We start from the raw sequence: 24,575 nt of genomic DNA on the forward strand, positions 1-24,575 counted from the left end.
ATTTATGACTACGCAATACAGTGTTTGGCTAGGTTTTAGGAGGGTTAGAACAAGCTGTGATTTTAAACTTATAGTTTTTAACCTGTACCAAGGTCAATGCCATTGTCATGATTGCGCAATATTCAAGATCCCTCCCCTTTATTATGCCGGATTTAGGTTCTACTGTACAATGTAAACACTTATTGTAGCCCATGCTACTTTAATTGTACTGTATTTTAATGAGGTCAAGTCCCGACCTATATTGATCGACGCTGGTTCTGAACCTCGACTTAGCGAAAATCCTGCAAACCTAACCTCTATAACGAACCACGGCAGTGAGGCAGGGCGGCATGGCGCCTTGAATGGGATGGCGATCAGCTGAAATTGTAAACAAACTTTGCTGTGCTGCTAACTATGCTATTAGGGCTCTCAGTGTTTTCTACTCCGTTGCATATTATATTGATTTCTATTGTAAAATTATTGTTTGTGTATTACTTTATGCAGTTTTGAAATTACTTAATTGACGTTCCTTATGACGTTCGGCTCATTAAAAACTTTTACAAACTGTATTAAACAAATTTTCTGCAACCAGAAATTTGCCGCCCCTCAACCCTGCCGCCCGGGGCAACCGCCCCCTCTGCCCCCCCCTTGTTCCGGCCCTGCTAACAACTGTGCTTTGATAATTACATTGGTTTATCCTAAAATTATTATTATTTCTTGAAGCTTATTATTATTCCTTAAATTAAGAGCAGCTGTCTTAATTTAATACAAATTATTCGTCTGGTTAAGTAAACAAAATCTTCTTCAAAATAAATACATTGGGATTTTGATGGCCTGTGGGGCAAAGCCCGAGGACTTTTATTACAGGAATTGGTGAAATGGGGCGTCTACACAAAAAAAAAACTTAATTTTGATACATCGTTTGTAAAAATCCGTCCATTATCAACGGAATAGTAGTGTTTCGTAGAAATTGCTTTCACGTATTATATGCAAGAATTAAGTTTTTTAACTATTTAACATGCAGTACATTTATATATGTTTTGAACCTCTAAAGTTCTATATCAAAGTCAATGTTACAGTTGATTTATATCGATGGATAATTTAGCCAATGAGACAACTTTCCTAAACAGCATGTAACGTATACCAGAAGCCTAATGTGTAATTATAGCGAGGTTTCAGATATCAGTGTGAATTTTCGTCATCAGAAATGTCACGGATGTGATGTGATAACTTGCTTATCTACACATATGTGTTAATCACGACTCCATTAGTACAGAACTCCACAACCACCTCTCACTAAAGGCAGACTCATAGATTTATCATAATTGACAATTTACAACACAAGTGTCCATGATATGAAATGACATCATACTAGGTTGTAACGCTAAAAATACACAGCAATAAAATATTACTGTGCCAATACTAAGTAAATGGTTGGCAGCTATTTCATAGAAATGTTGTTCAATGTATATTAATTTTAAGTAAATTAAGATTTAAACTTGTTGCTAGCCTGATCACTCATAAAATCAATCAAATTCCCGTTACCTTCTCCAAACAAATTTTTGTTAAGATAGAGTGTCAAGATATTTTTAAATAGCCACCAGAGATTTTGGTTGCTGAAAAAATTAAATTCAACAAATCATAGCTAAATTACAGGTAAATTATGTATATTTGTCAAAACCTATTAACATTATGTTATTGCACTGAACCAATCTTAAAATGGCATCGGCCACTAGAAATTAAAAAAAGGAAATTTTTGGCAAACAGAAACACAAAATAAAAATTATGGCTTCAACATTCCCTTCCTTTACAAATTATCTTTCTTTGAACAAATGAATCATGGAATTCTGTCAAGCAGTTGATTTAGAATCGTCAAATATAAAAACCCATATGTTTTGAACGAACAGTAGAACATCAATAATTCACATGAATTAGGACTGGACCACATCTGAATTTTCAAACTATCCAGATTATCAAAATTACCTTGTAAAGGTCCAGTAGGGTACACTGGATTCGAGTAAACAACTTTTTTAAATTGTATATTTTCTATTATTGGCGCCACAATAAAGGATCTAAAAGAGAAACTGTACATTCAAAAACCTTTTTTTCACTTTATCATGTTTTGTTTATAACAACAGTAAAACATCAGACACTACATATTTGAGTTTAAAAAGTGTTAGGCCTTTGAACTGGGGCATGGTTCGTTTATTGCAGCTAAGTCCTTAATTTGATATAAAGGTGGTACTAAATTGTATTTCTAACTGGAGATGGATCTGGATTACTGACGGTTTAAATATTTTTACGTCTCAATTATTAAAGTTCTACTGTATAAGATAATGGGGAGCGAGTTGGTCTAGTGGTAGAATGCAGGGCTTTGGTGCCTTGTTGTGAGGTTCCGTGTTCAAATCCCACCAATCACCAATGGGTTTTATCCATGTGATAATGCCGCGACCCTCTAGGACGCCATTCTGTCGGCGTATTCGTTTGACGCCATTCTGCATTTAAATTTGTATATTGTAAATTTTGAATAAAATGTTTCTGAATCTGAATCGGACTACTTACTTACTTACTACTTTATACTGTTCTTTGAAATGGCGACCATAAAAAGTAGGTATTTTAAGCCAAGTATGAATGGAGATGAGTGGCGCGATCTTGTAGTCTTGTTAGTGACTAAGGCCGACATATTCCTTAGACACAGCTGTTAATTAATAGCCCATACAGCTAATGGCGACTAAGGGACCTACAGTTCATAGTGGAATGCGAACCACATTTTTCCTTGGTATATACGAATTGGTAACCTGAAGTAAAGTGTAAAGTTCTGGGTTAGAACCTAAAGTTCTAGGATATAAAAGTGGGACATAAAAAAACCCAAATATAAATAAGGTGTATTTAAGATTGGTTAAATTGGCCACATTGTACTTTTTTACTGACTGAATTATTTACGGGTAAACTGATCTGGTTTTGTGTGTGTGTTGGAGTGTCACAAGGCTTTGCCTAGAGATAAGAGGACACGAGACTGATAACATTGGCTCTACACAGTTCTGAACTATGTCAACATATTCTGCGAATCTCTGGGGTTCAAATCTGCAGTTCATTGTTTCCCCACAAGTTTTTTTATGTTATTCCTAAACCAAAATATTATAAATTTAGCCTTCCAAACTATTAACAGATTGCTTTATTTTTCATACAGAAGCAGCAAAATAAAATAGCTACGCTATGAAGCAAACCTGCAGACTAAGTGAATTTCAATTTATCTGATAGGATTTTTGCTCAATATATCCATAAACAAGACATATTTTTCCTCATTTAAATAACGTTAGACTTGACAAGTACCTAGGTTTGCTGCTGCTTAACATGGAAGATAAAAAGTGGGTTTTAAAATTAAATTTTAATAGTATAGGGTTAAATAAATGAATTTGATCAACATACATCCATAAGTAAGCAAACTACAAAAGTTATCTTTTTCTCTATAAGAAAAAAGATCAAAAACAAACAAGAATCTTAAATTTATATTTTTGGAGAATTTTCTCTGTGTTGTTTGATGTTTACGACGCTTTAATATACAAAATTATTTGTTCTTTTAAGCTCTATAAGATGGCTTTAATAAAAACTGAACAATTTCAAGTTTTAAGGGTAAAAGTTTAAAAAAATTTAGAAAATTTTATATTCGTCATAATACTCTCTTCCCATAACCTGATCTTGCTGGTTTCGCAAACCCAAGTTTATCCAGCCCTAAACCTTCAAGCCAAATTTCATCAAAATCTATTTGTGTTCTATTGTGTATTCATTGGTGTTCACTAATTGTGTCTATTGTGTACTATTGTGTCTGACTATTACTTTTCAGGGTTTACTTGTCAAATATTCAACATTTCTTTAAAGATTGTTTACTCAATATGTATAAATAGCCTACTAACGTAAAATGTATATGTAAAAATTAGTCTGTTAAATATTCATTCATTAAAACCCATTAAAAAATAAATGTTTTGGATAACTCGACAACCTCCAAACTCAAGACCCTGTGGGTCCATAAATTGTCTGGTTAGTGAGGTTTTTTACTGTAGCCTATTAATAACTTTTCACTCCGATTAAATGACGAAGTAATTAAGCTTGAATTAAATGAGAAAGGGTAACAAGTAGAATTATGACTCGGGGTGGTTTGAGGTCAGTCATGTCTAAAAATAAACTGACATTTTATTGGACGCTTGAATGACTTAGCTTCATCGACAGCTTATTTGCATAAACTAATGGGAAATATCACGTGAAAACTGCTCAAACCAATATAGAACTCGGCGCTTCCACGGCCAATAACATTGCCTTAGTGTATTTTCAAGAATATTGAATTATGTTTAACCTTAGAAGGTCAGGATTATTTATACATTCAACTAGGCCCTATGCCTCTTCTTATGTTTTAACTTTTTTATCAACAAAAAAATTATTTCATTTGAAGGTTTTGGTGGAAATGCAGAGTATGATACCGGTATTTATAAGAAAAATGCCTGAACAGGCCCCAAAATTTCCAACTATTCCAACAATTTCCAATAGAGACAGGTCCAAGAGGTGGATTTTAAGAGGGAGAGAGGCATTGACTACTTTCTTTTCTTTAATACTTTGATATTTTCACTTTGATATTTCCTTCTACATGTAAGATTTATTCAGATTAGTTTGATAAAATTTAAAAATATATTCATTAACAGGCAAACTACATAAGTTTACTTATTTTTAATAAAAATAACATAAGAATTTTAAATTTGCATTTTTTTAGTTTTTACCGTTACCGATAGGCCTAACTGTACAAAAACACTTCAAAATAGGCTACTAAATTACAGTACGGTCTACGAAAGTCTGCAGTTGAGGGAGGAGCCTATTTACCTCAAAGGACCAAAGGACCAAAGGACTTCAAAGGAGCCAATGAGGACAGTGCAGTGTTTTGCAAAATCTAATAACACCAGCTGATTTGAAAATACTGTTTAGTATATTTTAATTAATGTCAAAAAGTAGTGAACAGGTGATGTTGCAACGTCGCACTAGTCCAGTCTTGCTATTGGCTGCCGCCAACTGCAGACCCTCGTGACCCCTAGTATCGGCTAACATGGTTTATGAGATAAATTGATAAACTTTATGTTTTTAAGTGTCTATAGCCTAAACAAAAAAAGTTAACCATCACCCAATAAAACCCTCTTCTCATGATCTGACTATGCTGGTTTCTGAACTTTTACAAATAAACGTAGGTTTACACGTTTGTACCAAATTTAATTAAAATTTGATGATTTTGTCTTGAGTTGAGTTATTATGCTAACAGACAAATATTCAACATTTATTTCTAAAATTCACCGTTTGACTAATTATTTGTTGGTTGTAATAAAATATATTTTATTTTGACATTATGGACAAGCAAACAGTTTTACACAACAACAAAATTTTATCGCACTGTGGATTCGATACTCCCTGGTGTGGATTAACGTCCGTACTAGTGAGTACTACGAAAATCTGCAGTAATATCTGGATAATTAGACCAATTCCTTCATACCGAGGCAAAAAAGTGGTTCGGATTCCACTATAAACTGTAGGTCCCTTAGTTGCCATGGGCAATATGTAATATAATTAATTATATGATCTTATCTTACTAATATTATAAATCTGAAAGTTTGTGAGTTTGTGCGTGTGTTTCTCAATCACGCATAAACTACTGGACGGATTGGGCTGAAATTTGGCATGATGATAGCTCACATTCCTGATTAACATTAAAGCATATTCTTATCTCAAAAATCCTTCCGGGCTCCGCCTCAGTGGCTCTGTAGTTCCCCATGTTAACCTAATGATTTTTCATATTTGAAAGGAATTAATGAATCTTAACAGCTGTTTCAATTAAACAAGTTGGTTCTGTTCTATGATGTTCAATAGCATAAAAGTTACAAGGATTACCAACAGGGTGCAGTAGGGCCTACTATTTTTTTTTTTTTTTATATTTATGACAACAGCTAATTTCCAACCAAAAGGTGAGTGAGCGTAGCGAACAAACTTCAACCTGGAGGCGAGTTAGCGTAGCGAACGAGCTAACCTGAAGGCAAGTGAGCGCAGCGAACTAGCTCCAACCTAAAGGTGAATGAGCGTAGCGAACGAACTTCAACCAGAACGTGAATGAGCCATGCGAATACTTATGAAGTTAAACGGGGCAAAGCCCGCGGGTACAGCTATTATTATTATATAATTATATTATATTAAACTATATTAATTAACAGCTGGTCAGGAATACAATGTTTGTTTTTTTGGGGGGGGGGGGGGGTTAAAAGCTTGAGGTTATTGTTTTACAAGTTCAGCCGTTATTTGCACAGCAGATTTAAAAATCAGCTTCACAAGCTAGAGACGCCACACAGTTAGTAAATTACAGATATAAACTTTGGTTTTAAAAATTGACTTCACAAGTCCAAAGATTTAAAATACCGTTACCGTATCACCTACATGGAAACCTCAGCATAAACTCACATAGCCTAGGCTTAGGCTATTTAGGGGTAATTCTATTAGATCTACCTACAACTAAACTTAACTAACAACCAATTTTTTGAGATCAAATAAATTGTACATTTGTAACAACCCATAAAGTGCTGCATGTTGGCATCAACAATAGTTGGCGTCAGTCCATAGTGAGTTCAGATTAGGGCCTATCCAGTGCTTGGCAAAAATCCTCAACTTGAAACGTCACCCACAATTGACACCGGTCTATGGGGGAAGGAATCTTTTTTTATATGTCACTAATGTAGCGAACGTGTTAAACTACAGAAGTTAAAGTATTCTGATGGCAAAACTTTTTTACTGCAAAAGTTAGGCCTACTAAGTTATAACAAATCACCGAATTTGCCCTAGGCTTGCCAGTTGGACGGTTAAGTTATACAAGAGGTCCAGAAGCAATTTAGCAAAATGGTTCATTTTAAATTTGTTAGGCCTCTGCATAATCCTAAACCTAGCCTAATTAGACTATTATTGTCACCATTTGGCAACATTGCTGATAGGTTTCTAAGTTACCATCCTTTAAACTTTTCTCAACTTATCTTAATGCCGCCAGAAGTAAAAATAAATAATTAGCCTATTGGATAAAAAAAAAACTGTGTAGGGCTATGTGCTAGGCTACAATGTTATTTTAAGTATAGACTGGGCCTGAGCCTATATCGTCTTATCTTAACAGGCAAGGCCTACTAACTCTTGTAGCTGTATACCTTACTGAAATTAAAAATTGTAGCCTATGACACATTAAACATAAATATTTAAAAATAATTAAGTAAAGCAACAAAAAGAAAGTACTTACTCATCATCATCTTCTGAAGAGAAATTTATTTCTATTCCTAACCTTTTCTTCCAGTCTTCGTCAGCCATTAAAATTGTATAAAACTACAGCAATATTATTTTTTGTCAAATAATTATATTTCATACAACTATTTAAGTGTAGGAAATTTAACTATATGGTTATTCAAAATACCGACAACTACCCTCAGTTCATAACAAATCCCTCCCCTGAGAATCTGATATTGATAACAGCACAACAACAACAACACCGAACGAACACCGCTGCTTGCTGCTGGCTGACAGGACTAAGGAAGGACTTACTTGGACTAACAAAACAGAACAGGTGGAGGTGAAGTGGAACTAACCAAGAACTAACGGAACGAAATTAGGAATGAGGTGACACTGGTGACAGAGCGGAGCGACAGAGGGAACCTTTGGAGTTGGGTTGTTGGTTGTTAAACCAAACCATTAACAACACATGCGCCATCAGTGTTTCCTATACTGATTGTCAGTGTCAGTATGTGAGCGCAACAGGTATACTCATATAAACATATGAGTATGTCCTGCAAAATACTCATACTGAACAGCAAAAAGACCTTAGCATGCATATAGCCAACGATCGAGCTCAAGACCAACGTCGATAAACCGACGCAACTTCTAACGACGTTGCTATAATATCCTAATTTATTATTCGTGCGAATTCGCACGGGTTCACCTAGTTCATTATAATATGTGATGTTTATAAGCCAATCATCAGTCTTAAGAGACGACTTTCGGCTTTTCAAATAATTGATAAGTGTATAATTGACAATAATTGTTAATCGGTGGGTAGCTCTTAGTGAGGTAGTCTTGTGTGAGCAACCGAATAATCACTGCGAGATTCAACAGATACAAACGTGACTTTGTCAAGTACCATCACTTTAATTTGAAATCATGTGCATTATTTTAAATGCAATGGGTATTATTATCTTTCAAGCAAAGGCCAATTTTGTTTATAATTTGTATACTTTTTTAATTAAATAAATAAACAACCGTGAATAGAGTATTCAGTGACATCTAGTGGAGAGAAGCGAACTGTGTTGCTTGCCTCAATGGTGGTGACACCTAGCGGAGACTAGGAGAACTGTTTCACTGTTTGCCTAGATGGTAGCGATATCTAGTGGTGATTGTCCGAACTATCAACAATACTTTACCGTACACTACTCGAAATCCCTTGAACTTGAAACAGGCTTCAAATTTTTATAGAAGGATGATAAATTAACTCACAATATCCAAAGTCAATATTCATACCGTACCACCACCTTCAAAATCTTAATATTATAAATGTGAAAGTTTGTGTGTTTGTTCGTTTGTTTGAAGTTCAATCATGGATTGGGCTGAAATTTTGCATGATGATAGCTCACATTCCCGATTAACATATAAAAATCCTTTCGGGTTCCGCCCCATTGGCTCTGTAGTTCCCCATGTTAACCTTATGAGTATTCATATTTAAAAGGAATTTAAGAATTTAGTCAGCTGTTTCTACTAAAAAAGTTGGGTCTATGAAATGCAAAAAACATTAAAAAGTTATAAGATTTACCAACAGGGTGCAGCACTATCATTTTTTTGCATATACGAAAACAGCTAATCTATCTATATATTAATAGGCAAGCATGTTTCTTTAAAACCTTTTTTCTCAGCTCGTGTGCATCGTAGGGAAAATCTACGCATACCGTTGGAAAGCTATTTTCCTGTAGGTGTGCAGAATCCCTTTATAAATTTAAATAGGCTCAAAGATAAGCACAAAAAATAAGTTTAAAAGTTGTAAAAAATTAACATGGATCTTACGCGTTGCTATGCTGGTTACGAAATAACAACGAAATATAAACAGAAAATCAAAACAAATGGAGGAAACTCCAATCACATGTTTTATTTACAGTGTGGGGTGAAAATAGTTAAGTGAGTACATTACATATTTTTGGTCGAGTTTCGACCACTGGACGACCTCTCGTCTATATATTAATAGGCAAGCATGTTTCTTTAAAACCTTTTTTCTCAGCTCGTGTGCATCGTAGGGAAAATCTACGCATACCGTTGGAAAGCTATTTTCCTGTAGGTGTGCAGAATCCCTTTATAAATTTAAATAGGCTCAAAGATAAGCACAAAAAATAAGTTTAAAAGTTGTAAAAAATTAACATGGATCTTATGCGTTGCTATGCTGGTTACGAAATAACAACGAAATATAAACAGAAAATCAAAACAAATGGAGGAAACTCCAATCACATGTTTTATTTACAGTGTGGGGTGAAAATAGTTAAGTGAGTACATTACATATTTTTGGTCGAGTTTCGACCACTGGACGACCTCTCGTTTGAATTAAGCATTAAGCAGCAACAAAAAACTGCGATACTCAATGAGAACTAACTCTCAAAGCAGGATTGTTTACAGTTATGTTTATGTTTTTAATTTCATGAATAGTTTGTGATATATTGTGAATTTTTGATAATTTATTTTTCTCTATTGTTTAGGAGAAGTGGTAGAACATTATGGCTATGGTAGATGTGTAATACTATATATAGTATACTGTAAATTTAAAAAATATAATTTGATCAAACTGTGATCCCCCACTGCAAACGCAAAGCTTGAGTAATACTGCAATAAGCATTTTATACTTATGCCAACCCCGTACGAAGGACGGGTACTCTGCTAGTACTTCATAAACTAATTTTCGACATTTTAACCGAGGAATTTAGAAATCTCATAAACTATTTTAACAAATTCTATTACGCATTACGAAAACAAATTACCAAAGGATTCAAAGAAAAATGCTGACCTTCAAAGTTTGAGTGAATATACAGGGTGAGTTTAATATAATAAGCCAGTGTTTTTTCCTCTTAGCCAGTCTGACACGTGGGACATTTAGTTTAAAAGAATATTATATCAACTTCTTTTTATTGTGTTGTGCCCTACTTTTTTCTACATTTCAACTCCCAAGCACGTCAGATCATTGTTGAGTAGGAGCGAGTAGTAGGTCTAGAAAGTACTTCGTTTTGACTTCGTATGAATATTTGGCCGCCATCTTGGGACACATCAAATTATTTTCAAGTGTAAAGGTGGGGTTGTGAGTGTTGTGACCCATCGTTTCAAACTAGATTTTTACGCTGAATACAATGCTGCAATCCGTTTTTTAAACATCTTACTTAATCAGTTAAAAGTTATAAGGATTTAAAAAAAATAATTTTTGTTAAAATTCCACTAAATAACAACTAAAAAAAATTGTATTTTTTTGATCTTTCTAACTTTATGCCCTCCCTAGGAGTCATGCCAACTGCTGCAAGACAAATTTTCCACTAGATCGCGCTAAACGTCTACAGAAATTAATTCGGGAACTTTTTGTCTGTTATAACTCGTATTATTGTGTTCACATATCACACTTACAGCTTTGCTGAATACATGGTTGGTATATTTGGTAAAGTCTTGAAGCCAGTCCACAGGCCCTAAACTTGTGATAAGGTTAATTTATTTGTTTATGATTCTTTTATATCAAGTTCCATTAAAAACTTGTTGTAATATAGCTATTTAGATATTTCAAGTTATGAAAACTAGCTATTACCCACGGGCTCCACCCCGTTTTACTACATTAATATTAATAAAACTATTGATTGGTTAAGTTAAGATGAAATAAACAAAACAGAATACAGTAATGGTAATACTAACAAATAATAACAGCTGAGGTATTTTTAACATTAGGTAAATGGAAAGTTCCCTTTGGAAAGCAATTACGACCTTATAGGGCAATTTATGAAATAATGGATAATTTTGCGCAAGGTTTCTCGTCATGACGAACATTTTAAGTACATGGTTTATGGGGGTGTGACTTGTAGTTTTCTAAAAAGTTCATGGGTACTTTTGGATTTATATATAGATGGGAAAGAATGGCTTGATAAAAAAAAATTTCTTCTTTCTTGCAGTTGAGGCAACTCCTAAGCTGTAAATAAGTTATGAACATGAAATGGGTACATAAATACATTCTTTTTTCATATTTTATTTTCAAGTAATATTATAAACACAGATAGGAGTTAAAAGAAAAAAAAATCCGGTAATTAATAATTTTTGGCACGACCTGACCCGACCCGAACAAAAAAAGTCTGACCTGCAGACCTCTAGTATATTGTATATGGTATGTACCATAGGACAGGTGAAAAGGGATTTAACAGAGACAACCCTTATTGTATATTAAGTAGGTATACAGGGTGAACACCATTGGTATCTCAGAAACTATCAGATTTTACAAAAAACATTAAATGGGGAGTTTCAATAAGTTTCTTGTAACATTAAAAATATGACTTCCACTTTTTCTAAAATGGTGACTGACTTTGAAATTTCTTAAAAAATGCCCTGTATTTAGGGTTTTTTTTTTAATTTAAGATGCTACTTACTTAATGACTAATTTATTCTTTCCATTTCCTTTCTAAACTTACTCGTTTAGGAGATACAGGATGCAGAATGTACAGAAAAAGCAGCTTTTTCCTAAATGTAAACACATCAAAAAGGGGATATAAGGAGTTTTAAAGTCGGCCGCCATTTTTGAAAAAGGGGAATTTATAATTTTTATTATCAAAGAAAATAGTTTAAGTTCCCCATTAATGTCTTCTCAATGTCTATTAGTTTCTGAGATACCATTGGTGGCACATTTAAGTTGTTCACCCTTATAATATATAAACAGATTATAACTGATAATGGCCACTTGTAAAATAAAACAAATTATTTGCAATGAGACCCATTGACTTATGTTAGATTTTACACCAGAGCTAATTACAGAGCCACCAACTTAACATTGGCATAACATTACGACACAAGAATATAAAATGTAGTTTTTTGTAGCTTTCTCTGAAACCATTAACTCTACAACAATGCTTCAATGGGTTCAATATACAAAATTATTTGTTTTCTAAGCTCTACACAATAGTTATAATGAAAACCGGGCATTTGATTTTGACAAGTTCAAGTAAAACTTTGGCATCAAATTTAAAAAAAATAAATCGGTCCTGAGACAAGGTATGGCACATAAGATATTAGCTTTTTCCCTTTAGGAGAAATTCACTTAAAACCAAAAAAGGAAATTAAAACACATCATTATATAAAAGATTAATATAATTTAGCTAATACTCAAAACTATAACTGATAAAAACATAATATATATATTAGTAAAGTAAGTTTTTTACAAAATTACAAGTACGCTGATCAGTACATTACAAAAATACGTTATAGCCAGCACTGAGATACGAAAGTGACACATTTTCAATGAAAACCCCATCACCAAACCACAGCAGCTTTGTACAATATAAAAAAAACATTTTTACACAAGTTAGGAATTACATTGGCCACATTAGTGACTGACAATATCAACGTTATTGCACGGAAATTAATACGGTGTCACTATATTCCAGCTGTTAACATTTGTATGAAAATCATTAGTGAAAGCAATAAACTAAGTACAAGCTCTCTTTAAGACTAGATCACTGCTGGCTTGGAATGTAGTTAGGTTAGTTAAGTTCCTCCGACTTTGCTGATAAGTTCGTCGCATATTGCAGTCAACTCTGCGTTCTCCTTTGTTTTTTGGTCGAGAGATTCTTCCAGAGACTTTATACGAACATCGGATTTCTTCAGCATAGCTTTCAATTTGGCTATTTCGACTTGATGACTTCGCTGAAGCGTATCCAACTCCTGATTTGCTCTGTAACAAAACGACAATGTAGAAAGAAAGGTCGTCAAACTTAATGTGATTTCTTTATTTAAATTAACTAATATTGATTTACATATAATATAAAGGATTTATATATATAAAGGAAATGGAAAGAATAAATTAGTCATTAAGTAAGTAGCATCTTAAATATAATTACATATAAAAATTATAAGAGACAAAGTGAAAAATATACACTTTTAAGGCTTACCCTGGCCTAATTCATCTGACTGTGAAAACTAGAGTTAAATTATCACAACTTCAACATTTAGCTTTGTATAATGAGTAATAAATAGGTTTTAGAAATAATAACAAATCTGGGAAGGGAACTTTTAAGACCTCTGGGGCAGAGCCCCAAGGGAATTTACCTTGTTTCTCTTTTGATGGCTCATCTACAGGCCAAAACCATTCTTTAAACCCCTACCAATTTTCTACGCCCAGCCATTCTCTCAAATTAGCTGTGAAAAAACCCTTCGGTGTTTTTCTTCCATAAGAATAAGATGGGAATGAAATTTTAAAGGCCACTGAGTCATGGCCCCAAGGGATTTTACCTCATTTCTCTTTTGATGGCTCATCTACAGACCAAGACCTTTCTTTAGACGCGCCCCAACCGAGTTTCTACACCCCATTGAGTTCTCTCAATTTAGTGGAGAAGAAGAAAAACAGTTTCAAATTAATATATAGATAATTACAAATGGTATTTTCGTACTTAAACTTTGTTACTGAGATATTTGACATGGAATAACAGATGCTAAAGCTTTCAACATGCCATTTGATCAGTTCAGTGACATCAGCAAAATCGTCAGTGGCCCAAAAAAACTACAAGGATTTTGATTTAAAAACTGGCGAAAACTTTAACTCAGAAACGGAACGTCTCAATCAATGGTCAAAGATTATTTGCAGTGTGCAAGGCATTGAAATTCCGATTCGATTCACGAGGGAGTCAGTAATCATATACGAAAAACGCCTGCAGAAAGTCTACGCAATACCCGCAATACAGGAGTGTGTTGTTGTTGTGTTTCCTTTGCGAAGGCATTCTTATTTAATTAATTCTTTGCTTGTAAATATAGCTTTAATTGTTTCATAATTTTTTGTTTTGACATTGCAAATGATGAAAAGTTTTCTTAAGTGTAAGCAGTGTAAGACATGTTTTACTACTGTAAACATAGCCAAAACAAATCACTCCAAAATCATTCTAAAAATAACACCAGTGTGAAAAATTGTTACTTGACACTTAGTAAGATTGATGTTTTAGGCTGATAAATTTGGTATTTTGTAGGTCTGCTATTTATACCTTGTAGTTTGTAGGTTTGATTCTATCCTCTCATTTTATCAATGTAAACCAATTATTGAAAGTTTCAGTATAAATCTTGCAAATGTTTTATTTGTTTACACCTAAACATATCTTTATTTGTAAAATCAATATTATAAAATAGGTAACATGCTTAAAAATATGATTCTACAAGTAAAAAATATGAAATTTGCAAGTAAAGCAGCTCACTGGCATTTCCAGCAATACAGGTTCTTCTAATATATGATTGAAAATAAATATATTTTTTCACCTAAAATTCATATATGTCATATGTATGAATAGGCCTAATACCACATAAAAAAATGCTTTATTAGCCTATTGTTATTTCACCCCATTGATAAGTATGAAAAAAATGCCGTATTGCTTCAAATCGAGTTGTATTGATTCAAATCGAAAATTGTTAGAATCGAATCGACAATTTGTTGCTGCTTCGCACACCCTTAAAGATTATACTTACTGTTCCAGCTGTTTGACAGCATGGCTTTTCAGGGTTTCATATTTGGCCGTACTGGACTTGACCGCTTCATCAAACTCAGCCAGACTTCTCTTCAGAATTTCCTCGTTAGCCTTCATCCCTTCAATGACCGTTTTGCTGCGTTCATATTTCCTAAAAGAAGGGAAAAACCATATAAGAATAACAAAACACATAAGTACTTATGTTATACTAGCTGTAACCCGCGGGCTTTGCCCCGTTTAACTTCTTAATTTTCAAGATTATCTCGTTCGCATGGCTCAATCACGTCCTGGTTGAAGTTTGTTCGCTAGGCTCACTCACCTTTAGGTTGGAGCTCGCTCGCTACGCTCACTCACCTTTAGGTTGGAACTCGTTCGCTGCGCTCACTTGCCTTCAGGTTAGCTCGTTCGCTACGCTAACTCGCCTCCAGGTTGAAGTTCGTTCGCTACGCTCACTCACCTTTTGGTTGCAAATTAGCTGTTGTCATAAATGTAAAAGAAATAATAGTGCTACACCCTGTTGGTAATCTTTGTAACTTTAATGCTATTGAACATCATAGAACCGAACCAACTTGTTTAATTGAAACAGCTGTTAAGATTCAATAATTCCATTTCTCATAAGGTTAACATGGGAAACTCCAGAGCCACTGGGGCGGAGCCCGAAAGGATTTTTGAAATGAGAATATGCCTATATGTTAATCGGGAATGTGAGCTATCATCATGCCAAATTTCAGCCCAATCCGACCAGTATTTTTCGCGTTCACTTGTCACAAACATACATCCATACATCCATACATCCAAACTTTCTCATTTATAATATTAGTAGGATAAACCTTAATAAACAAAAGTGTTTTGAATTTAATTTTTTAGACGGTCATGTTTAAAAAGAGCTAACTAAGCCTATCAAACTAAAATTTGTTTGTACTGAGACATAAAATTTAAAGTGAATCAAAAATGTGATTAGCATAACGTATTTTCATTAAGCCGAAATATTTAAGCAACATTGACTTTGAAATAGATTTCAATTACACTAAAATGTGTCTTAAGATTAACAGTAAAGATTACCTCTACAAAAATACAAAAAACTTAAATGTTGAGACTTACTGATGCACATCATTGAAAGCTATTTCCATGTTGTTCAAATGTTGCATCGCAGTATCTCTTTCCTTCATCAACATTTCTTTTTCTTCTTCAAACTTTTTTCTGTCTTCCTCCTTCTGAGCGACCAGTTGCGAAATTGTTTTTTCGTACTCTTCCATCACCAAACTGTAGAAAGTAAGATACAGAATATTTACAAGCTATTCAGTGAAAGAAGTAATTAATCTCTTAAATAATATTTTCGTACCAATTGATCCCAATCTACTTTTTATTATTAGACAATACTATTTGGTGACTTGAACATTAGATAGTCGGACATACAATATTTTTTGCCTTAAATTTAAGCTGGTTGCCTGCTCCCAAAATGTTTGCTCTCACTGATTTTGAATTATGAATTTAATTTAATTATTGCCTGCAGCAAGGTGAAAAACAAAAGACAGGTCTGGGGAACTAAATTTCAGTTAGGCCTGATTCATTCCGTGACTTTCGTGACCCTTCCGTGACCGGTGGACACCCTGCTTATTCATGTTTTTTTTTTTTGGTTTTCACTATTGAATGGGTAATTAATATTTATCAGGAATTTTACACATGCAATCAGACCTAAGCTGCTGTTTGCTCTTGTCCTTGTTGACGACTTCTTTCTTGAGCCGTTGTTCTCTCTCCTTGATGGCTTTCATCTCCGCCTCTAGCTCCACGACGCGGGCATGAGCTGCGACCAAGTCAGCGTCTTTCTGTTGCAAGTCCGCCTTGTGTTGAGTCGCAGCTGCCTGCATCGTAATACAAGTTAGTAGGGAGGTCATTTGATATTTTGGGCTCTGAGTGGTTACACTTAGCAAATACGATAAAACACACATATTAAAAGATATTGATGCATGTTGTTGAAACATCTGTAAAGCAGAAATGCTGTTGATGGTCAAGTACACTTGGAATATTTTGGGAAGCCTTTTTTAAAGCGACTTATAGACGAGGAAGGTATAGGCGGCAAGTCGGTAACTGCAATTCTAAGAGCAAACTTTGGTTATTACAGAGTCCACCACCACATTTTGCTTTACTACCTTAAACCACATCTACAAGCTATTTGCGTTAAGTACCAATGACACCAATTAATTTACACATAGCCATATAGTTAGTATATAAAATCCTCACTTGTAAACCTAAGGGAGGGTAAATTTATTTCAAATTTAAGTCAACTTGAACTATATATGTTAGAGGGAAACTAGTGTTAATTTATAACCTTCTCTAAGAAACTATATATACTAAAAAGAAATTCCTGATTGCGTTACGACACAGTATTCAATGCTATGCAACTCGTTCATGGTTGTTTGATAACAATTTAAGACAACTTATTGAAAGCTCGAATTTTACTTAGTACATTATTTAAAAGAGATGTACGGTAGTTGTTGTTTTGAAATATCAGTATTTTACTTTTACATTTTAGTAACGGATAATTAAATTAAGGGATCACGATAGTCGATAACTTAAAATGCTGAAAAATATTCGCTTATTGGAGTTTAAACTAGAGACAGGTTAAATCTACTGTTGCTAATCTAATATCAGATATAACATGCATTAAATACTACTGCATGCAAAATGAACATTCAGGCCCATAATTATATACATGTGTACATCTAACACAAAAGTGAGCAATACTTCTGAGATGTTCCTTACTTCCATTACTATTCTGGCTGGTTTCCTATAAAAATATTGGTCTCCAAATTTTTTTTTTAAATGTTGTAAAAGAAAATGATTGATACAGCCATTTAAAACTTTATTTTGAGATTACATTTCTCTTGTCTCAACTACTATTGCAGTCTATTGCCAGTTGACGGACGTGGATGGCGTCAAGTGTTTGGAGAAAATGTTTGCAAGGGATGGGGGAAGTTTGCAGCTGTTGTTATTCACAAGTCTCGTTTGAAGCTGTGACCAAAGTTAGGGGAATTTCTCATTCGGATAATTTTGTGACTGAGCGAGAGAGATAATTTAATTGGCTATGGGGGACTTTTCTATAAGACAATTCAAGTACTACAATCAACCCTTGAAGTCTTGAACAAGCCGATCCAGTAAAGAGTTCCAGATTGTTTTCCAAGGGAGTCCATGGAAGCTAAAGGTCATCTTGAATTTACCTGGCATAAGATAAATTTAATTTCGTTTCTAAGAATTATTTACCATCTCAAAATATGTTTTCAAGTGATTGTAATTTTAATATCTAGTGCACCATGTGATTAGACGTTTTCTTTGTAGTTTTTTAATTGTTGTTTTATGAGTTATAACATTTACGCTCCAAGGGCTCTTAATTTAAGGACAATCATGGTAAAATTGAAAATAAACCAAACTCAGAGGTAAATGTTAATCTTTGAAATTTATAAGAGCAAAACTATTAGCTTTGGCTACGGATACACAATGAACTTTTGATAAAAACTAAATTCAAAATATTTAAGCTATAGCTTTTTAGAATAAAACATAGTGTAGTGGGTTTGATCCACCGAGGAGTGTGCAGCTGCCAAAATAACTTAAATATTTTTTACAACCACTAAAATGGACTTGGATGTAAACATCATATTTTACGTCACATCCACTACAATTGTTTTAAAACTAAACATGCTTTCGTTGAATACATCTGGCTCTGGCTGGTCAATACAGGTCTACTTCAGAATCCAAAATCAATGCTACACGTTTTTGGGTTTTCAACCACATACCTTAGATTCACTTTCCTGTTGCAATACTAAACGTTCTAATTTATTTATTTCTTTTTTCAGCTGGTCATGTGAGGCACTTTTTTGAGACGAGCTGGTCGGCGTGTTAGTGACCTGAAATGAACAGCATGCAACGTTTTCATGTTTAGAGGCGGGACAAAATATGTTCAGGTTAATATTAATAGCAACAAATTTTAGTTAGTTATTTTACTCAGATGAGTAATAATAGCACCCAATATTGTATTAACAAGTTGTTCACTTATTTTAAATGAGGATTAATTACTTAGAATGAGAGAGAAGTTAATACCGACATGTATAACCACAACAATAACACAGACATTATCACATATGTACAAAGCATTGTTACCACCCAAAGTACAAAGAAGCAAATGTCGCTACCCAAAGCACAAAACATTGTCACCTCTTAGAGAAAGAAGCGAAGTCACTCTCCAAAGTGCAACGCATTGTCACCTCTTAGGCCCACTTCACACTGGGCCACCATGGTGGTGACACCGGTGGCGACACCATGGTGGCTACGTTACATTAGCATTGATTTAAATGGGACATCTTCACACTGGGCTTTGGTGGCGCGTCTGGCCGCGCGACCAGAAATGCGGTGGCTCGGGGTTGCGATTTTCAGAGACACCAGTCTGGTGGCGCCACCACGTCGTACCATGGTTTCTTATCGGACTGTTCACATTGGAGCGACTGGCAGCGCCACCAGTCACTACCAGCGGGCATTACTCAGTATACTAGTTTACTAATCTTTTGAAGTTGTTAAGGTAATAAATATGGGGAAACGATTTTATTGATATAACAAAATGTATAGGTATTTCATTTACATCTTTTCGTCATTGCAATGTATACATTGAGTCAAGGTATTACAGTGTTATTAATAAATGGTATATTAACTATGTTTTTATTTAATTTTCCACAACGTTAGTAGCAGTTTCTCTTCTGGAGATATTTAATCTTTCAGACGTCCCAGAAGCTCATCAAAACTTAAAACACTCATTCTTGAGTAAGTAGTAATTGTGAAACGTGTCAGGGTTATTTCTAAGGTCTTGGTAGTGAATGAAAAAAGTCTCTCTGGTACTTATATCTCATAAAAACGGATGATCAAAAAAATAAGTTTTTTTCTTATGTTTTCACAATTTCAAAAAAATATATACGCTAAGCAACTGCCTCTTCGACGTCCAACTGTGAGCTTTGTGGCTGCAGCTGCACTGGTGGCTGAGCTGGTGGTCCATGCACATTTTGACCGGCCACCAGTGTCGCCACCATGGTGGCCCAGTGTGAAGAGGCCCTTAGAGAAAGAAGCGAAGTCACTCCCCAAAGTACAACACATTGTCACCTCTTAAAAAGTAAGCAATGTTCCCTCTTGAAAGAGGCAACATTTCTGCTCAATGAACAATGCATTGTCACCTTACAAAAAATGTTCACCTCTTAAGGTAAAAAGCTTTGTTGTTGGCACCCAAATTCTAAAGCATTATCACATCAAATTAAACAAAACACTGTATCCATTCAAATAAAGCGCAACAGTATTAAAATATTAAGATAAGATATTTGATCATTATTTAAAAAAAAGATTTCTAAGTTAATTGATGGTTTATGTAATAGCAAATTTTTAAACACAAAAAATGTTAGGGCCTACACATTTTTATAAATTAAGCTTGGAACACTTTACTGCCAATGGACAAATCTGAGCCTCATTAACACGTTGAGAGCTGACTACATCCATTGATGTAGTCGCGCCACCCCATTACTACATTATAGTTCAGTATGAGCTCAGCCATTGCCGGGGAACATTAATCGTTGCTAACCTGTAGTTTAGAATGTGGAGCTTTGTTTCGGTGTAGGTTGGTACAAAGCTTTCTTGTAAAATCCCGTCTGACAATGCTTTTGACCCGGTTTCTGGGATTTTCTATCTTCAAGCCACATTACAAAGACACTGATTACTGATCCAGGCAGTGCTGCTACCTTTGGGTGTTTCAGTGAACTACATCCACTCTCAGGGTAACGCAGCACAATCACTGCTGCTCTTTTGTTATTCGTCAGATTGAAATATTTGAATGCCAATTGCGTTTGCTGATTCGGTGCCGCGCCACCAATGGTGAGCGCCTGTTTGAATCAGCGAGCACATAATAAAATAGAGAGGACACGGCGTTTAACCAAATGCACTAAAAGTGTGGCCAAATCCGCCATCTTGGTCCATCCTACAGCCTGAATCCAAGACCCACGAGCACAGTTCGAATTAAAAACCCCGCGACATATACACGATCATAAACAACATTAATAGTTGACAAAAATTGCTGAAATTTTGCACACTTGTAGATATGATACTGAGGATAACGATGGTGTTAATATAAAATTATTAGTTATGGTAGTAATTGATTTATAAATATGTTTAACACTTATGAAGTTTAATTTTTCAGATTCAGACATTTAAATTGGTTTTAAAAATTAAAACCAAGCTAAAGTAAAAGTAATTACCATTCTAGCAGTGCATGGTCGTTCCTGAATGCAGAGAGCATGGAAAAAAAATATTGTGTTAAAAGTAGTTTTATGTTGTAAGTGAAGTAAAATGTACATTCAACGAGATAGGCCTAAGTATAATATATCACCAAATAAGCCACAAGATTAAACGGAGACTAGCAACTACTTGGACCAAATGAAGTAACAGTGAAAAGTTATATAAAAATAATAATTTGCAACAGTGGTAATTTTGGTAACGTAAGAAATGTATGACAAAACTCCTTCGCATTTCTTCAGCTTGAAAATAAAATTATTTAATAAAACTTTAAACCTATTTAGGTTAGGTTTTTTCCATTTTTGAACAACTTTTATAGACATCTTTAGATATTAAAGGATTTTTTCAAAAGGAATCGAGTTTAGCTAGCTTACCTAAGAGTCTAGGGGATAATAGAAATACAATAAAAGAACACAGAACATCGCACAGATATTTTGCACAGCTGTAGGACTTTTACAGAGTAGGTTGAAGAAAACATAACTTTCTTCTCTTCAAACTAAACTCTAAAGAAGTCTTACGTCATGACAAAATATCACTGATATGTTTTGGGTTCTTTTAGCCCATGGACTCTTAATTTTCTAAGGTAAGCTAGTTGAACTCTATTCCTTTTCAAAAAATGCCTTACTAACTTGGCTTTTCTTTAAAATATAACTTATTAAGTAATTTTCGGACCATTGTTACACGATTAACATTGTACATTATTACACAGCTCAATATAAATTCATGTCAGGTATTTGATTACTGATGACCCTGCTGCTCTAAGTTTTACACTTGATGGCCAGTAGTGTAAAGGTGCCGTTAATACGCTTGAAACATTTAAAACCATGTTAAATAACAAAAGAGTTTGTATATTTAAATGAACATTAAACTAGTGTGTCCTTTTTTTTTGCTTCAACAACCTAACAAAGTTTTCAAAGTCCCCTTTTGAGTTTCACCACATATTAGCAACTATGGAGTAAAATACAAATTGGTAACCTGTTTTGGAGCTCGATCCTTATAAGCATGAAACCAAATGACAACATAGTCTTCATAAATTATAATAATATTATTCGTGAGCATTTTTGCATGCCACTAGAAAATTTGGTTTATAAACTATCTAGGCCTTTAAAGTTTAAAGAAATATACATATATCTGTTTAAACCCTAGGAAGACATTTTACTTTTACCGGTCCGGTTTCTAGAAGTTGAAATATAGAACATTAGAAAGTGTTTAATTGTGGGTGTTACGACCAACGACTGTAAATGAAGCATTGGTCTTATGAAATAGTTGGGCCTCCGTTATAAGCGATCAGTGTGCGGCAGAATAAAACTCATGGTTAATTTAGGAGACGTTGATTCATTTCATTTGTAACAATAATGTAATATACTGTACCAATGTTAAAGAGCTTCAAGAAAGATTCTATTGAGTATAATATTATGTCTTGTCTTGTCTTGGATGCTTTTGGATATCTAACAAAAAAACTGATAATTAAAAAATTATTTGAGATAAAATGGTAACCGATTTCCTAAATACAAAGTTCTTTTAAATGGATTTCTTCTGAAACTGAAAATGCTGTATGATAACTTACACTTAGTAATTCTGAAAAAAGTTACATAGTAAAGTTTTAAAACTTAATTTACCGTCTTGGTAGAGCAAGGACGTTCCTATGCGGAAGGCAGCATGAAAATATGCATAAAATTAACAAAACATAATAATAATTAACTCTAGTTTTTATGGACTTAACAATGTAAACGTGAATGTGAGATTATTTGTTTGTTTGCTTTACTTTCACTTACAATCTTATGCATTAAATTCTTAGAAGAAACTAAGGAAATGTAATGTTAACATATTCACAAAATTATTATATAAAAAAAAAAACTTTTAATATAATTATGAACACACCAGTTATGTAAGTTTGTCTCCTCACTTGTTTTGTAAGTTCTCAAGTTGTTGATTTTAAACTGAGAAAACATTAATAAGACGATCCAAAGTAATAAATCGACAAACATTAGGCATTATACTTATGAAACTTTGATTAACATCTTACCCTTTTAGTTGACGGATTTTGATCCTACACATGTGACAGCCATAAAAGAAATATTGTATGGATCAGTAATTATTTATGGAAACAGCTTTAAACTCTAACAAGGAGTCAAATAAAATCTGGGCAAATCTCTTAAAACAGTCTTACTGATTTAAGAAAAATGTTATAGCAAAACATGTTATAGGTAGTATATTAAATAATATTTAAGTATAAAAAATGTGTTACCTACTCAATATAACCGTAATACATAGGTTATGTTTGCTTAAATGTTATTGAAATTCAAACAGATTCTATTGCATAAGAAGAGATTTTATTTTTGAGAGAAAGGAAACAAAAACACATACTGCAGCTCGAGGTACCTATTGTAGGCCAGTTTTACCCAACTTTGAAGCCAAACTACACATTATTTTAAATCCTAGATTTTAAAATCTAAAGATAATTGCGTGACACTGACTAAACCAATAATTCATTGTTGGCCGAGTTTGATATTTAATGGGCAATGTGTGTGGTGGCATTGAAGTTGGGGGGGAAAAATCAGGTGACATTACTACAAAAACCTCATCTAATCCACTTACTAAAAATATTGTCTTGGTAGGCTGTGCTACATTTTTAGACTTTAGATGTGAAGTTAATATTATACCCTGATCCAACCTTTGACTTTGAAGAGCCTACATCAAATGATCGCAACGTAAACTTTTAGTAACTTTGTTGAAATTGTTTTATAAGTAATCTAAACAAGGTATAATCTAGCATGGTTAGGTTAGGCTGTATAAGAGACTATGCAATAATGTTACAGTAACTCGGTAGACCCAATGTGTAAGTATCAAACTTGCCAAATTAGGCTAATGTTGTTTTGCGTATTTCAGACATAACATATAACCATACAAAACAAGTTTAGAGGATGTATGTGCTTTCAAAATTGACTAAGGGATTGCAGCTGTTGAATTTTGCCGCACATCATGACACTTGGACCTACCGACTTAGTAGCAGCCGCTTCAGGGGAGGTGGAGGAAGGCGTCTTGGCCGGGGCTGGAGGGGTGAGAGAGATGAGCTTCTGTACTGCCTCCAGAGCAGGACTGCGACCAGGAGTCTTAGGGACATCAGCTGCTGAATCCTCAGACTGTGGTTTACTGGGGCTGTCCTCACTGCAACATGGGTTAGGTTAGGTTGGGATCTTCATGTGATAAGCAACTACACAATCATATCGAAGAATTGTAGAAATCAAAGTGCAAAAAAAAAGTGCAGTAAAGCCCCAAATAAGCAAAACAATGGGCCGTTTGGATAACATTTTTTGGGGTCAATGGTAAGAATTCAAAGGCTATGTCTATTCTATTCAACGATATCTAAACTGTACACACCAAACCTAGTTATTGAAATAATCAACGGTTTTTTCTTAACTTTATTTCTACCACTGTATGAGATCTATATCGTTGTCTGTTCCATTGCATTCCATTAGACAAACCAAACCAACCACATTCCTAATAGTT

General features: G+C 34.2%; 2 protein-coding genes across 6 annotated transcripts in view; both read right to left on the bottom strand.

Annotated features, from left to right (window-relative positions):
• The window catches only part of LOC128993569 (mitogen-activated protein kinase kinase kinase 4), a 53,923-nt gene extending 46,388 nt beyond the window's left edge, over positions 1 to 7,535 (bottom strand). Inside the window, exon 1 of the mRNA XM_054417544.1 lies at positions 7,280 to 7,535. Coding sequence (XP_054273519.1) covers positions 7,280 to 7,347 — 68 coding nt within the window. The 5' untranslated portion in view covers positions 7,348 to 7,535. The remainder of the gene's footprint in view (positions 1 to 7,279) is intronic.
• Positions 7,536 to 12,372: 4,837 nt separating this feature from the next.
• Positions 12,373 to 24,575, bottom strand: part of LOC128993577 (extracellular matrix-binding protein ebh) — a 49,693-nt gene continuing 37,490 nt past the window's right edge. For 3 of the 5 annotated variants that reach the window (XM_054417575.1, XM_054417558.1, XM_054417582.1), the window contains 10 exons: positions 24,065 to 24,233; positions 23,092 to 23,115; positions 22,685 to 22,708; positions 22,041 to 22,058; positions 21,029 to 21,052; positions 18,539 to 18,649; positions 16,443 to 16,609; positions 15,849 to 16,010; positions 14,749 to 14,898; positions 12,373 to 12,973 (listed from right to left, as the gene is read on the bottom strand). In XM_054417575.1, the coding sequence (XP_054273550.1) occupies positions 12,787 to 12,973; positions 14,749 to 14,898; positions 15,849 to 16,010; positions 16,443 to 16,609; positions 18,539 to 18,649; positions 21,029 to 21,052; positions 22,041 to 22,058; positions 22,685 to 22,708; positions 23,092 to 23,115; positions 24,065 to 24,233 (1,036 nt within the window). In that variant the 3' untranslated portion in view covers positions 12,373 to 12,786. The remainder of the gene's footprint in view (positions 12,974 to 14,748; positions 14,899 to 15,848; positions 16,011 to 16,442; positions 16,610 to 18,538; positions 18,650 to 21,028; positions 21,053 to 22,040; positions 22,059 to 22,684; positions 22,709 to 23,091; positions 23,116 to 24,064; positions 24,234 to 24,575) is intronic. The other 2 variants (XM_054417567.1, XM_054417590.1) reach the window with 2 other exon arrangements.

Source organism: Macrosteles quadrilineatus, unplaced genomic scaffold (assembly GCF_028750875.1).
Source record: "Macrosteles quadrilineatus isolate MER2022 unplaced genomic scaffold, UCM_ALF_1.0 Scaffold_1__1_contigs__length_201487025, whole genome shotgun sequence".
Lineage (NCBI taxonomy): Eukaryota > Metazoa > Arthropoda > Insecta > Hemiptera > Cicadellidae > Macrosteles > Macrosteles quadrilineatus.